This window comes from Brassica oleracea, chromosome C3 (assembly GCF_000695525.1).
Source record: "Brassica oleracea var. oleracea cultivar TO1000 chromosome C3, BOL, whole genome shotgun sequence".
NCBI lineage: Eukaryota > Viridiplantae > Streptophyta > Magnoliopsida > Brassicales > Brassicaceae > Brassica > Brassica oleracea.
In genome coordinates, this window is record NC_027750.1 from 38,392,765 (window position 1) to 38,408,098 (window position 15,334).

The following is a 15,334-nucleotide window of genomic DNA, read 5'->3' on the forward strand; positions in this document are numbered from 1 at the left end:
ATTTGGATTAAAACAAAAAAAATTAATATTTTATATTTGATGGATATACAATTTTTTGGATGAAACAGTTACCAAACACTATTAGATACTATTTCTCCTATTTTAAAATAGTCAATAGATTTATAATTAACACCCGATCAAAAAAATAACAGCTGAGAAATTACATAAATGTAAAATAAAAAACAAAGTGAAATTTTTCAGTTCAAAAAATCACAACGAAAACTCAAATCCATCACCATATGTTACACACTACCTTAGACATTTTAATTTTTTGAAAAGTAAAATGGTATAAAATATTCAAATATATAAAGATGTAAAATGAGTTTCAAAAATAATAATAATAAAGATGTAAAATAAGTTTATAAGGTACAATCCGCGCGTAGCGCGGACAAGAATTCTAGTAGTCATAAAATAATTTTAAGATACTCATAGTATTTTAAGAAATCTAGATATATTTGAAATATATGCTTTGTTGAAATCTAACTTTTGAGAATATACTTGTTGTTATGAGTTAATTAATATTTATGAAAAGTTTTACAATCAAATCTATATAATTTCAAAAATCAACAATTTTCAGAATAAAAAGGTATGTTTAGCTTACTTAGTTAATATTTATCTAAAACCTATTTATATTTATAGATCTACTAAAATGCTGAACCAAAATATTGGAGACCTACGTTTTCAGGAATGTGCAATTTTCAATATATATTTATACTATTCATAGTATTAAGATTTCAAATTGAAATATCTTTAACAACAATTATAAAATTTTCAATCAATAAAAATGATAACATACAATATATTTTCATCCTTTCAACTATATGATAAATGATACTATTAATTTAATATCACTTACAAATTGTTAATAAGATACTAATGTCAATCGGTAACAATATTTTGTTGTAATTTATTTAACCCATAATTTTTCATATAGTTGGTTAAGATTATCTTCAAGACGCAAAAATTTATCACACTAACAAAAAAATCTAAATCAAATCATAAGAAAGAGATTATATACACAAGTTAAAAACACATAAAATTATGGTTTACTACATGTTTGATACTTGTTGTATTGCAACTGATATACTATTTACATGGATTTACCTTTGAAAAGTCCCCATTCATAGCAAGTTTGGACTTGCGTTATTGCATAAACACAGATCATCGATTTGGGCTTTGTAAACACTAAATGGGCCGACTTAGTATTTAGTTTTGGAACAGCCGAAATTAGAAAGCCAAAATTTTGGAAAAACCAGACCTAATACGGTAATACTACATATGATAGTCGTGCTTTTTTTTTAAAACCAAATTAAGTTTTTGTTTCTACTGCCATTTATGTCTCAAGGACTAGAAAGTAAGTTATTTATCTTACAAAGAGCTAATACTTACTAAATGAATTGGTAAGTTTTGAGTTGTACTAATGTCGGATTGATGTTTTTAAATAATGCAAACAGAAAACAAAAACATATTTATTTAATTTAACATTTTAGCTTTTTATTCAAAGAGTACTATCATTAAATTTCAAAAAAATATCTAATGAGGCTAACATTTGACATTGTCCTCTAATCTTTTTTTTTGGTAAAAATGTTAAGTATATTTACCATTTTCTGATTTAAGGCAGAGTACAGAGGATAACAAGAAACAGAATTGAGGAAATGAAATCAAACCACAACACCAAAATAAAGAATGTAAAAACACAACTAACAATAACCACTGAGACAACATCACCTACGCAGCATTGCCTTGACTGAATGGAGAGGCAACAAGAGGATCCCCTCACACGAGACCGGATGCCGCCGTTGAGAGGGTGATAGCATCGGTGAAGAACGTGAGCCCGAACCCGGTAGATTACGACCATTCCTGGTGCTCGTCTCAAAAGAATTGCTAACAGAACCACGAAAACCTTCAACCTAGTAAGGCCACCAATGCAAGGACACGCTCACCAAGCCAAAAATAGCTTCACATTTATTGAGGAGAACGAAACCGACGAGCTGCCACAACTCAGAACCAAGCACGAGGTGACAGAGACCACTATGAGACGCGGATACAGCCTCGTGGCTCAACAACGCGCTGCCACATGAGCCAATAGCCTCGGGCGACTACATAGAGAGAGAGAGAGTAGCCCCTCACATGCACCTGCCGATAATCAGCAACAGGATCGACCAAGGCCCAGAAGCAGAGAACCATACGCTGTCACGCTCAGGCCCAAAAACCCTAGATCCACAAAAATTTGAAACTTTTTCCGGCGATCTGAACAGATGAGAAGGAGGGTCGACACGGATCCCAAGCGCACTCCACCTCACTACCCTGGTACCGCCAAACCCACCAAAGGAGCCTCAAGAACGGATCTAAAGTTCCGACCTCCCACGAAGCTGACTCCGACAGCAAAAGCTCGCCCTAATAGTTGCCTTCACACCAGATCTAAGACCACCGAAGCCTCAACCCCCAGATCTATCGCGAGTAGAAACGAAAGTTCAAGCAGCAATCCAGAACCAGGATAAAAAGCAAGCAGAGAGAGAGAGAGAGAGAATCAAAAAGTTATTATTTATTATCTATGTTTTTATTTTATTTTTAAATTGAAATATTATCATTTTGAGTTTTAATATTTATTTCAAAATTGTATATTTTGTTAAGAAAAGTTTGAAAATTAAAAAAACTATTTTTAAGTTTGGAAGATTACATGAATTTTGAATTTTTTTTTGTTACTACATTATTACAATATTTTATAAAAAATATTTGTATTTTGGTTAGAATTTTTAAATTTCTCTAAACATTTTTTGTTACGATTAAAAAAATTAAATTTATAATTAAATTTTGATTTGTCATTAATATTTTAAATGAACTATTATAATTTCATAGTTTTCTAATAACATATTTTTAAATAGTATATGAACTAAAAGTTAGTCATATACTATTTTTTGTATATAAAAATTTTAAGCAATATATTTTTGAGAGTTTCAAAATAAAAAATGATAATATATAGTTGTAGATCTAAAATTTTAACCTATGTTAATAAATTTAATTTTATGTTAATAAATTTATTTTTTTATAAAAATATTATATAATATACATTTTTAACCCATTTTAGTGATGAGTGATCACTTATTTAAATGAAACTATTTAGAAAAACAAATAGGTCAATTTACCTATTTTATATATTTTTCCATATTTAATTCATATATCACTTCTGTTTTTATATAATACAGAATATAATTAAAAAATTTATAAATTAATAGTATATATAATCTTATTTTCTTGTTTTATAATAAAACCTTAATTAACATTTATTTATAATAATAGTATACTACTAATTACGAATTAGTTAATGTGTTATTTTATAGAAATATTTAAAGTTTTAGTAGGATTTTTTAGATTTTTTGTCAACATGTTTTAATAATTAAAAATTCAAATTTAAATTTATAGTTAGATTATTGTTAATGTAAATAATCAAATATATCATATTAAGTAATTTTTAAGTGGTCCTACTATGATTTGTTAATAGTAGATAAGAATAAAATTTTAAATTAATAGAATAGATAAACTTTAAGTGATAGAAAAAACTTGTCATATCTTTTTTTGCGAAAATATTACAAAATATTTTTTGTTCTTTTACATTTTCTTAAAGAATGTTTTTTTTTAATGATACCATGTCAATTTAACTAAGTCTTCATATTAAATTATGTACTGATTTGGAAGAAACAACTTGTGGGCACAATAGCTCACTCACAGGTGCACAGTGCACATTTACATGATAATTATTTAATTTGCCAAGATTGATGTTTCATTATAAATTAGAATATGGACCTATTCTCTTATAGCAGCCACTGGTTAATTTAGCACATTAATGTTGCCACTCTGCCATACGGAAGAAATGATACAACAACATTAATTGACATTAATTCTACTAACTTTTCTTTTCACTATGACATATTTTAGTACTATTCCATTGGACTTTCGAATCCATAAGATAAAGGTCAGTATATGTACATTTATAGGAACATTTAGAATTATTATGTTTTCAATCTTATCAAAGTTTTGACTCGCTCATTCGCCACTTAATCATAAATCCGGTTTCACAAATAATCATTGCATGTATTTCTAAATCAAAGTTCCCTAAATTAAATTCTCTTCTTATTTGAAAATAGTAAAATACAATAACACCACATAGATTTACAGCGATAAACATTCAACAAAAAATGATTTATGCTAACAATCGATGTTAACATGATCAATTTAATTAATAAATCTAGGATTAAGCTAAATAAATAACAAATTTGAATTGAGATTACTACTACTGAGAATCTTGACAAACAAACGTATTAAAAATGGTCATATATATATATATATATATATATATAATTTAGAAGGTGTGGTCCCTTATATGTGATAGCAAAGTTGAAGGAGGTTGCATTGATGTTTACAGAAGAAAAATCCAGAACTGTAAACTAGATCTTCCATGATTAGTATGAGACTGGAGAGACAATGTCACCGCATTGGTTCCTTTCTCTCTTCTCCGTTTTGTTTGATTTAAGCACATCTTATAAAGAAAATCGTCCTTTGTTTTTAGTTTTGTTTAAATTATAAGGACAATTTTAATGTGGATTGTACTATGACCAGAAATTAACATTTCATGTGATTTGTATTGGCCACATTCACTTTAATATAATCATGTTATGGTCCAGTCTTCCCTTACATTTATGAATCTACATTGTACATGTACAATCGTATCACTTTAATTACATGTGACATGTGCTCTATATATTGGGTTAAGTTTTTTTGAACTTTCACTGCTAGCTTAATTTTTTGACTTTATGTACATACAATCTAAGGAAGGATAATTACACGTATTCGTATGAGTGTAACCAATATGATATTGGCAACGAATTCGAAAATTATATACGTCACACTTATTAACACTATTAGTTTTATTAGTCATAATCATACGAGTGATAACCATACGTACAACGGTCACTGGATCCCATTTTACAAACTATATATACAAAATTACAAATAGTTTGTAAAATGGTGGAAAGAACATGTCGTACTTGTTTAATGGTTAGTGGATGGTATTAATGTGGGAGAAAGGAAGTCAAATGAAAGTTAGGATAAAATTTGAAAGGAGTTGTCAAGACGTCATGGTTTGAAACATGAGAGTCACGGTTGAAGATCCCCGTTGTTCGGTAACCCCGCCATGGAGTTTGTGTACGAAGCTTATTGTAGTTTGAGCTTTTCAGTAGTTTTAAAATTACTTGTTTTTGAGGAACAATTTTATATCCAAGTAGTGTTATTGTTGTGCATTAGACAGATTGTAACTATACAATATATTATTATTATTCGAATACTCTCCATGTCATATCGTTATCAGGGCCGGCTCCGGGGAATGCTCAGTGAAACATTTGCAACAGATCTCCAATTTTTTTTTTTAAATTACCTACAAATAAGCTATCAAAAAAATTTTTAGGCCTACAAATTTGTAAAAAAAAAAATTTTACATACACACAGCCACAGACCCCCAAAATCTCAGGGCCGGCCCTGATCGTTATCATCATAGGTCTTATTCTCTATATTGTAAAACAAGACTTGAAATAGTTTTCAAAAATGGTACACTAGAAAATATGAATTAAGCTCCACAATATGCAAGTTCTTGTAGATTACGGTCTTTGATTTTTTTTTTATAGATTACGGTCTTGTTTGAATTTGATCACGATTGTTACAGGTGATATTGATAGTGATAGTGATAACAATGAGAAATATATAGCATCACCATTTGTCTAGTTGTAAGAAAGTTCACTCTAATGGCTTTATTTTATTGACAAAGTTCTCAAACTTTAATTTATATGTGATTTTAATTAGCTTCAGCCATCATAAACGTCTTCAATAGCAAAAGAAGATTTCTCAATTCTTGATTAACAAAATCCCTAGTTATTCCATGTCTAAAAAGGATGACATGAAATATTAATAATGATAACATGGCTTGTTGTTCATTGCAAGTCTGTGACAAACACATTTAAATTTTATGTTGATTTAAATTTTTGGTAAGTTTTTTAAAATATGGTAATAACTCATAAATCATCATTAATATAAAAATAAATAATATAATAGTAGAACCAGAAATATAATTATAAATTATAATTTTCAAAATATTATTTAACTCTATTTTTATAATTATATATTTTTCATTACTAAAACATTTCTTCAAAATTTTATGCATTTTGAAAAAATTGTAATGTTCTAATCCTAATACTAATAGTTTCTTTCTAATATCTTCAAAATTTTAAAATATTATATAGTATTAGGCTTTAATAATTATATACCTAACAAAATTTTCTTTTAATTCTGAAGAATTTGATTTTATATATTTTAACCAAAAGAATAGATAAAAACTCTTTCCAAGATTATAATTTAAAATATAAACATACTTATTATTAACTATAAATTTTATTAAAATATTAATTTTATATTAATTTTTACATATAATTAAATTTAAATTAAAAATTAAATTGTAAGCAAATAATAAAATCTAAAAATTAATTAAATTTTATGCTTAAATATTATTTAAATTTTAAATTTTTATTTTCTCCACATGATGCAGGAAAATGCCTTGTAAAAAAATATAATATATCTTCTGTTAACAGTAACTATGGAAAAATCCTTTATTTTTTTGATTCATTATCGCTTTTGACACTGGTATAACATCAAACTTCAACAATAGGTTTTAGCAGGTATATATAGATCATAACATCTTCTTTTAATAGATCATAGCATCTAATCATTAATAAACATTTTAAAATTTTGCTATCTCCTGACCACTATTTACGAAGGCATCTCAATAAAAGAAAAATGACATAATTTTTGAAAAATATGACATGTCATCAATGTAACTGTGACATATACAATTTTTTAATAAAAATTTATATTCGCAAAGTTTCTTAAATGTAATAATGACTATTAACTTCTACATCACCATTAATGTAAATTTTATATATAAATATTTATTTTTTTATTGAAATATATTAAAAATAATAATTCATATGTCATCATTAAAATAATATATATATATACACATATATCACATGAATAAAAAACATAATTACAAATATAATTCTTACACCAATTTGTATATTATATTTTGTACAAATATATACATCTTATTAAAATTAATTGTAAGTGTACATCAACAAATAAACTAGCAAGAAATAAAAGAGGCTGCCTATCAACCTTACATACACAAATTGAAGCACTCATTTGGGACATGAAAAATATGAAATATCTCAGATAATTTCATGTGATTTTTTGCAATATATTATTTTCAGCTTGTCAAGATAGTTTTGAAATCTGAAAAATGGTATGCTTTATTGCTTTTGCAACATGAAAAAATACAAAGAGACAAAGAGTTTCACATTTCGTGAGCTAAAGCATCAATACACAAAGCAGATAATCTAGCACGATATGTGTGGAGTCAACAACCTTACTTTGTCCATATGGATACGGAGTCCCTAGTTTGGTCGGCAAAATCTTAATAGAATTTGTTTATGTTGATGAGAAAAAACAATAATAATCAAATTTTTTTTTTGATAGTTATATAATTAAAAATTTATTTAAATTTATCAGTTCATTAGGTTAATAAATGATTCTTACAAATTAACATATTTTACTAAAATGAAAAATCCAAAATTTATTAGAATTTATATATTTAAATATAGACTATTTAAAATATGTGATAAGATATATATTTAAAATAAATAATCATTAAATACAATATTATATAAATAAAAACTTTTTATATAAAATGTACTTTTAACTCTATTGAAATTTAATAAAATCAGAATAAAATAGTTAAAGAAAATCAAGAATAAGACTACAAAAATAAGTTTATGGTTCTATCTTTTTTCAAACTGACGAGGTTAAATTTTTAAAAGAATAATATCCAAATAGAAACTAAAAGTTTGTTTTAAAACAATAGTATGTTGTATTAAATAATTATTTATGCGAATGGTGCATAAGAACTTATAATTTTCCATAAATAAAATGGTTTAATTTTTTCGTGGTAGTTCCACATATTTTAAAGCTCATTATATAATTTATTATGGTATCGAGTTCAGTATGTTGTGTACATCATAAAGTATTAAAACTGATATCGAATAATACTTTTTTTTAATGAAACAATTCGACCTTACTTCTTACATGCTTTGTATAGTGACGTTATGTGGGTTTTTTTTTTTTTTTTTGCTTTAAACGTTATGTGGCTTTCCCTTTCAAATTATAAAGTTTACACAATATGCATGAAAGCTTCTCCCTTTCTCCAAAACTAAACAACAATAATTTCTTCTTGAATTTACAATAGATAAGCGTATACTGCTACACACGATTGGACAAGCTTCTTCTTCCTCAAGAAAATAGCTTGATATTAGTACCAAAAAAAAGAAAATAGCTTGATATGTCTTTTTCGAACAGATATACATAGACACTAAAATCTTAGAATCTCAATCAAACTGAAAAAAATATAAACAAATACACAGAGTATGTTACATTGTGTGATATCGACAGAATACCAAGCGTATATATTTCATAGAAGCCAGAGCTAAAGCCAAAGCCAGCAGGCCCCCACTATTTTGCCCTTTTCTAACCAAAAACATTATTCTTATTGTAATCACATAGAGCCATTTGTTCCTCATTTTGATTTTCAAAATATTAATTGATTTTACATTTGACGAACTTGTTCCAAGTTTAAAAAGCCTACGAAACCAAAAACAGATAGCTGGAGAAAGAGAAAGACACCCACCCTAATACAAACAGAGATAGTATTATTTGTTTATACGGTCTCGTGGATCCACTTTCTCTCTCAGTGATATCATTATTTAAACATAAAGCTTATATAAAAACTATTTCCCCCACTCCTCCTCCTTCCTCCTCAAGTCACAAAAAAAAAATCAATATACAGCCAACAGAGCCAACTCGTTTAACCGGAAAAGAAAACAAAAATGGGAAGAGATTGGTCTTGGCTCGGCGGAGGGAAGAAGAAACCTTCAAGCAAGTCAAAGAAAGACATCAACACCCCACCGCCACCACCTCCGTCTTCATCTCCAGCCGGCAATACTGCAACGGCGGCGGGATGCATGAGTGCTGTGTTTAACATTTTCGATTTACAACATTTACAGTTTCCCATTAACCACCACCATCTTCATCTTCCCAAAGGTACCATTTTTTTCACTCTTCACCTCTTAGTCTCTAAGTTCATTGCTTGATTTTCTGTTAAAAAATCCAACTTCAGGCGTTGATGCGCCGAGAAACAGCTTGGAATCAATGGAGGAGGAGGAGGAAACTCCATGTTCACCGACCAGAAAAGATGGAAATTTAAATATCTCTGTAAGTGACTAATATTTTTTTTTTTTAAATAACACTCTGTTTTGTTATCTTCTTGGGTTCCCCAAAAGCCTCCTCCTTTATTTCTAATACTCATGACCTTAATCATAACTTGCAGATGGGTATTAAAATCAAGACCAAACCACAAGTCAGATCATCAACATCGTCACTGGCCGCCACTGAATCATACTCTCCCAGTGTGAAGACACCAACTTTGGTGGCTAGGCTCATGGGTCTTGATCTTGTTCCGGAAAATTACAGATCATCTCCTACTCCATCTTCTTCTTCCTTAAATGATCTCAAGACAGCAGAAAGATCTTCACACACCAACAGACACAGACATTACTCTCTCCAAAGAAACTCTGTCGACGGAGGCACACGATCTCTTCCCGAGACACCGAGGATTTCGCTCGGAAGGAGATCAGTCGACGTAAACTGTTACGAACACCAACGTTCTTCACTTCATCTCAGAGACAACAACAACAACGTGTCGTCTGAAAGAGAACTTGGTGTTAACAATGTCAGGTGCACGAGGGTCAGAGAGATGAAGATACACGAAGATAAAGAGAACCGGAGCCCACGTGATTACGCAAGACAAATAGTGATGCAGTTGAAGGAGAACGTTAGCCGGAGAAGAAGAATGGGAACTGATATCACCAACAAAGAGCAACAACCAAGAGAGACCCATGAGCCCAAGAAAGCTTCTAAGATCACCATCACCACACATGAAACATCATCCCCGAGAATAGGACAAACGGAAACCCCCAAAACCAAACCCGCCTCATCACTTCAGACAAATAACGTTCCTCCCAAGACTATGGAGTCAACAGTGAAGGCTCAAGAAAAGACCAGGCTACCAACAGTGCAAGAAGAGCCACATGGATGCAAAAAACAGAGCAAGTCTGTAAAGAAATGCAAGAAACAGGAGAACTTCAAGTCGAGACTAGTGAAGCCTCCACAGACAATGCAGGAGGAGCCGTTTGTTAGATCACCAGCAACAAGTAACAACAACAACAGAAGCAATAATCTTCTTCTTACTCAAGGAGACAAGTCTTCTCTCTCAATTAGCGATCTCGTCAGCTTCAAAAGTGTTCCCTCTCTTCACACCATCATCAAGAAGAAAGATTCATCACCTCACAAATCGGTAATCAAAGCCTCTCCACATCCTTTCTAGACATTTACTGTTTTCTAAAGTTTCAATTTTTATTTTAATATATATTTGCAGTCAAAGTTACAAGTGGATGCGTCATCATCACAATCATCGAGAAACAGAGCATCAACAGAGCTTCCTCGTATTCAGAGCCAATCATCATCATCCCTAACACCAATCGCCGGCGGCGAGTTAGAGTACATCACAAGAACCCTAAGACGAACCGGAATCGACAGAGAAACCCCAATCTCATACGCCAAATGGTTCTCTCCTTCACACCCACTCGATCCATCGATCTTCTACTTCCTCGAGCATTTCGCGATCACGTCGAGTAGACCTAGAAACTCGCCGGAAGGTCTATCTCTCCGATGCAATCGAAAGCTACTGTTCCATCTAGTCGACGAGATCCTCGCCGATATCTTGAAGCCGCAGATTAACCTGAAACCGTGGGTTTGCCGTTACCCGATTCGATCTCGGAGGAGTCTCAAAGGATCAGAACTGATCGACGAATTGAGTCGGAGAATCGAGAGGTTTCCGTTAGCCGAGTGTTTGGTTCTCGAAGATATCGATTCTCTAGTCGCCGGAGATTTCCCGGAGACGGCGGTTCAGTCGGAGTTAGCGTTCGAGGAGGAAGGCGAAGGGATCGTCGCGGAGATCGAGAGAGGAATCCTCGAAGCCCTCGTGACTGAAACGACGACGGATTGTTACGACACGTGGATCAAAACGGCGCCGGTCAAGAGGAACGATGATGTCAGTGGCACGTGGGGAGTTCACGTGACGAGATACCCTTCAAACGCTGGGTCCCACCACGACTCGTGGTTGAGGCATCCACGTGGATAGAAAGTGTTCTACATGGCTGCCATTTTTATTGGCTTTTTCTTTGTATAGACCCCCTTTTATTTTGATTATGTTAAAGTTTTTTTGTAGCCGTTATAAATAACTAAATATATAAAATAATGTTTTTTCAAATGCGGAGTAGTATGGTGCTTTGTTGGATAGATCTGTCAGATGTTTATGTCCCCCGTGTATTCCAACATCCCATGGGGTTTGCATATGCTATGGTAGACTAATGAATAGTATTTTTCATGTGTGTTTTGAATAATTTTTTAGAGATAATTGCGCTGGGAGACACAAGTTTAGTTTCCAATTTTTCTAAAAGTGTCAATTTCTCTAAAAGACATCTTGTATATATAACACATTTTTTTATAGCAGATTGACTAAGATAACTCCTAATTAAGACAATGCATGATATAGTTTCTTCTTATTTCTTTCGTTAGTCTTTCTATTCTAAAGGAAAGAGTAAATTCCATTTGTTTTTTTTAAACAAATAATTTTATCACTTTATATTTTCAAATTCAGAAAAGTAATCCTAACCCCTTTTATTTCTTGACATTTTTTCGATCTAGCAATCGAATTCCGGAAACGAACCGTTATATTCTCGATCCAAAATTCTCCATAGCCCCCTTTCTCCCTGCCAACATCTTCTCCATCTTTATTCTCGAGCATACATCTATCGGTCTTCTCTACCGTCTATGGAAGCGATGGAAGCTATGAACAAGGCGGTGGTACCTATGAACGGTGGCGGTTAGTCCCATGGAAGCAGTGGTGGACACTGCGGTAAGATGGCAGTGGATATCATAGTGGAGGCGGTGGTGGTTATAGTGGAGGCGGTGGAGACGTGGTAGTTATGAAGGTGACGGTGGCTCTCTTGGTCAATGTGTGCGTGGATATTGTTAATGTGGTCGGAAGAGTTGTGGATGAGGATCAGTGGCTCTCTTGGTCAATGTGCGTGGATATTTTTTTATCTTATCTCGTTGCCAATTTAGTTTTTTTTTTTTTGTAAGGAAATCTTTTTCAGGTCAAAGTATGGAAAACTTTCAAATGTCAATGTTTCAATATAACTTTGCATTCGCTCAGTTTGATGATAACTAATCAAGGGGTCTAGGATCAATCATATCGTAGCTAGATTCGTATAGTCGCATATAGATTTGAAAATAGTGCACAGTATCCTAAAGAACCTTATACTATTTTAATGGTCTTTTTGACTCTTGCAACAATAAAAACTTTTCGTAGTTTGAATTTTGTTTTGTTCAAACTAGCCTAATGTCTTATTTCGAAATTATTTTTTACAGTTTTTTCATGAAATTAAAATTTTATATTGTTTAGTGTTTAGAAACCATTTTTGTTTATTTCCCTGATAATTATTTCTTACAGAATGTGAGTATAATCAAAAGTTCCAGTCTGCTCTGAATATAAAGTCGTTTGTAAGTAACTTTTGTTTATAATTTGTCACGATGTAGGTAGACGAACTATATTGTGGTCTCATGTAGTACATGTACTGCATCCAGTTACATTTATTGTGTCATCCAGTTAAAAAATATATTGGATATGTTTTTTTCCAGTTAAAAAATATATTAAAACGAAGATCTTTATTTTCACAAAACATACACAAATATATATTGAAACTGTCAAAATATATGAACTTACAAGATCTTTCAGAAATTATTACATAATTACGAGTTTGCATTCTGCGCTACTAATCCCGCTTCATTTTTTAATCAAAGGAAAAAAAAAAGGAACAGACATGAGGCACACAATAGTTAAATGTTTCAAGCGCTCTGACGATGTAACACAACTCACACTTTTTGCAGAAAGAATTATTCACTCCACGAGAAATATTACATTATAGTTACGGTGATGTAACAAGATTCTCACACTTTTGTAATTAAATACATGAGAGAACTATAACTATTTAACCATTTTGATAAAAGTTGAATTAGAAATAGTATATGGTACATGGTATTTTTTTTTATTTTTTTTTTTTTTTTATAACCGCGGGTTTCCGGCGACCGTGGTCAACCGACTATTCCATCCTCTTGTTCGAGCTCATGTATTTTAATTTGTTAAACCTATTGAAACTATATAGGTAAAATCAAGAGAATAGACGTTTATAATAAAAAAATTAACATACAGCCATGAAGCAACAACTTTTCAAAAGCTCTTGACGATTATGACGTTGACGATGAGTACAAAAACGTACGTATATTTCAAGAGGAATCTCATGTATCCTTTGTTATCATTTCATGAGAGTTTGTGCATCTCAGAGAACTTAAATAATTCTGACGAGTGTCCAAAATAATTATTTTATTTTTTAAAAATAATAATAATTTTAAAGGAGCGTAAGAATAATATTTTCTTTTGAGTATAAATTTTTAATATTTTTAAGGGGGAAGAAAAGAAAAGTGAAAAGGAGAAGAGAACCTTGTAAAGTAGTAAAAAGACAACACGAAAGATAGATTTTGCATGGACCCGAGACATTTACGTGAAGATTAAAGTTACATCTGTCGTAATGAAGACACCACTCAATCAAATTATTATGCATATAGCATCATAGCTTCTTATATATGTATATCTCTTTCTTTTTCTTTTTTTTTTGGTAAAATGTAAATAGATATGTTGAAGTATATCTCTTTTTGAAGTATATCTCTTTCTTGTTAATGTTAATTAATCACTATATGGAATTCGAACAACTGTTAGTTACAAGCCCATATTATCAGCACCAACTTCAGCATTGAAAATAATACTCTTAACAAAAAATAATAATTCACAAATAATCAAGCAGATCGAACTATAATTATAACATTTTATCTTTATTACTTCAACATATCTAGTCATATCCAGCTTTTTTATTTACAACAGTTGAGATCAAAAGGGATAGCTCAGTCTCTAACATTGTGGAACATTCAGAATTTAACATCTATTATCTATAATAAAAATATGCTCAAAGGTTTACGTACCCAAATGTAATTTTATTAATATTTGTGTGTACATACTAACATATCCCATATGACATATGAGCAAGTCATAGCTTGTTTGTCGACCGTTGGGCGGGGAATTCAAAATAAGCAGCAAAATATATGACATAAGAGCAAAGTCACATGGGTGGATTTTGAGTGGATTTTTAATAATATGATCTATCTTTGCTAACTGTTATTTAAATTCCACATATTTATAGGGTTGACCAAAATATATTTAATGATTTTCATATAAAATAGTTAACCTCTTTGCATCTTTTCTTGCAGATATATTAATTGATTGCCCAGTTTATGGGAGATTAAATGTTAGGGAAAATTGAAAAAATGAGACGGCTATATCCAGTGTATACAACATAAACTAGCATTTCTTATATATTCTAACACGGCTATAATCTGTTACTTTATAATCAAGAAAATTGTCTTCAATCTACCTACAGCTTGATAGCGACATATAACTACAAAGGAATGATATACTTTATCTATATTATTTGTCATAATTTATTCTGTCTTTTACCTTATGTGACGCTTAAGGAAGAATATGTTTCTCATCTACTCTACCATGTTCTGCGTAAGGTAAGATACATATTCTAGGCATATCCGGAAAATATGGAAACTTCCATATTCGGTTAAAGATGTTTCCTAAATCTAAACTAAATCTACCCTAAATTTTTCATAGAATATTTTCTCCCACGTTTTTCTCCTTCTCCCACGATTTTTCTCCGATATTTTTCTCTTCGTACTGGTGTAAATCAAAAGGAACTATTTGAATAAGGAGCCGTGTGTTTCAAGTAATGTTGAGGCTGATAGCGTTTAAAACCAAAAACAAAAGAGACTCTGTTGGGGATCGATCCAATAATCTCTGGTTGTATGATATATCGTAGACCAGCGCCTTATCCATTGGGCCACAAAGTCTAATTGTTTGTTGTATGATATATTTAGCTTATAGACCTTTTAAACCCAATTAAAGAACATAGAGAAGAAATGAACCAAAATCTAGTTTGAACAA

The 15,334-nt window shown here is 31.1% G+C and overlaps 1 protein-coding gene across 1 annotated transcript; it reads left to right on the forward strand.

Annotated features, from left to right (window-relative positions):
• Positions 1-8,802: 8,802 nt before the first annotated feature.
• LOC106327985 lies at positions 8,803-11,481 on the forward strand. Its single transcript, XM_013766325.1, has 4 exons — positions 8,803-9,195; positions 9,272-9,366; positions 9,482-10,507; positions 10,589-11,481. The coding sequence occupies exons 1-4, from the start codon at positions 8,982-8,984 to the stop codon at positions 11,351-11,353; spliced, it is 2,100 nt and encodes a 699-aa protein (XP_013621779.1). The 5' UTR covers positions 8,803-8,981; the 3' UTR covers positions 11,354-11,481.
• The last annotated feature ends 3,853 nt before the right edge of the window (positions 11,482-15,334 follow it).

Coding starts and splice junctions, on each gene's coding strand:
- LOC106327985 (XM_013766325.1), top strand. CDS start 8,982: ATGGGAAGAGATTGGTCTTGGCTCGGCGGAGGGAAGAAGAAACCTTCA. Junction 9,196..9,271: donor CCATCTTCATCTTCCCAAAG/GTACCATTTTTT, acceptor ATCCAACTTCAG/GCGTTGATGCGCCGAGAAAC. Junction 9,367..9,481: donor ATGGAAATTTAAATATCTCT/GTAAGTGACTAA, acceptor CATAACTTGCAG/ATGGGTATTAAAATCAAGAC.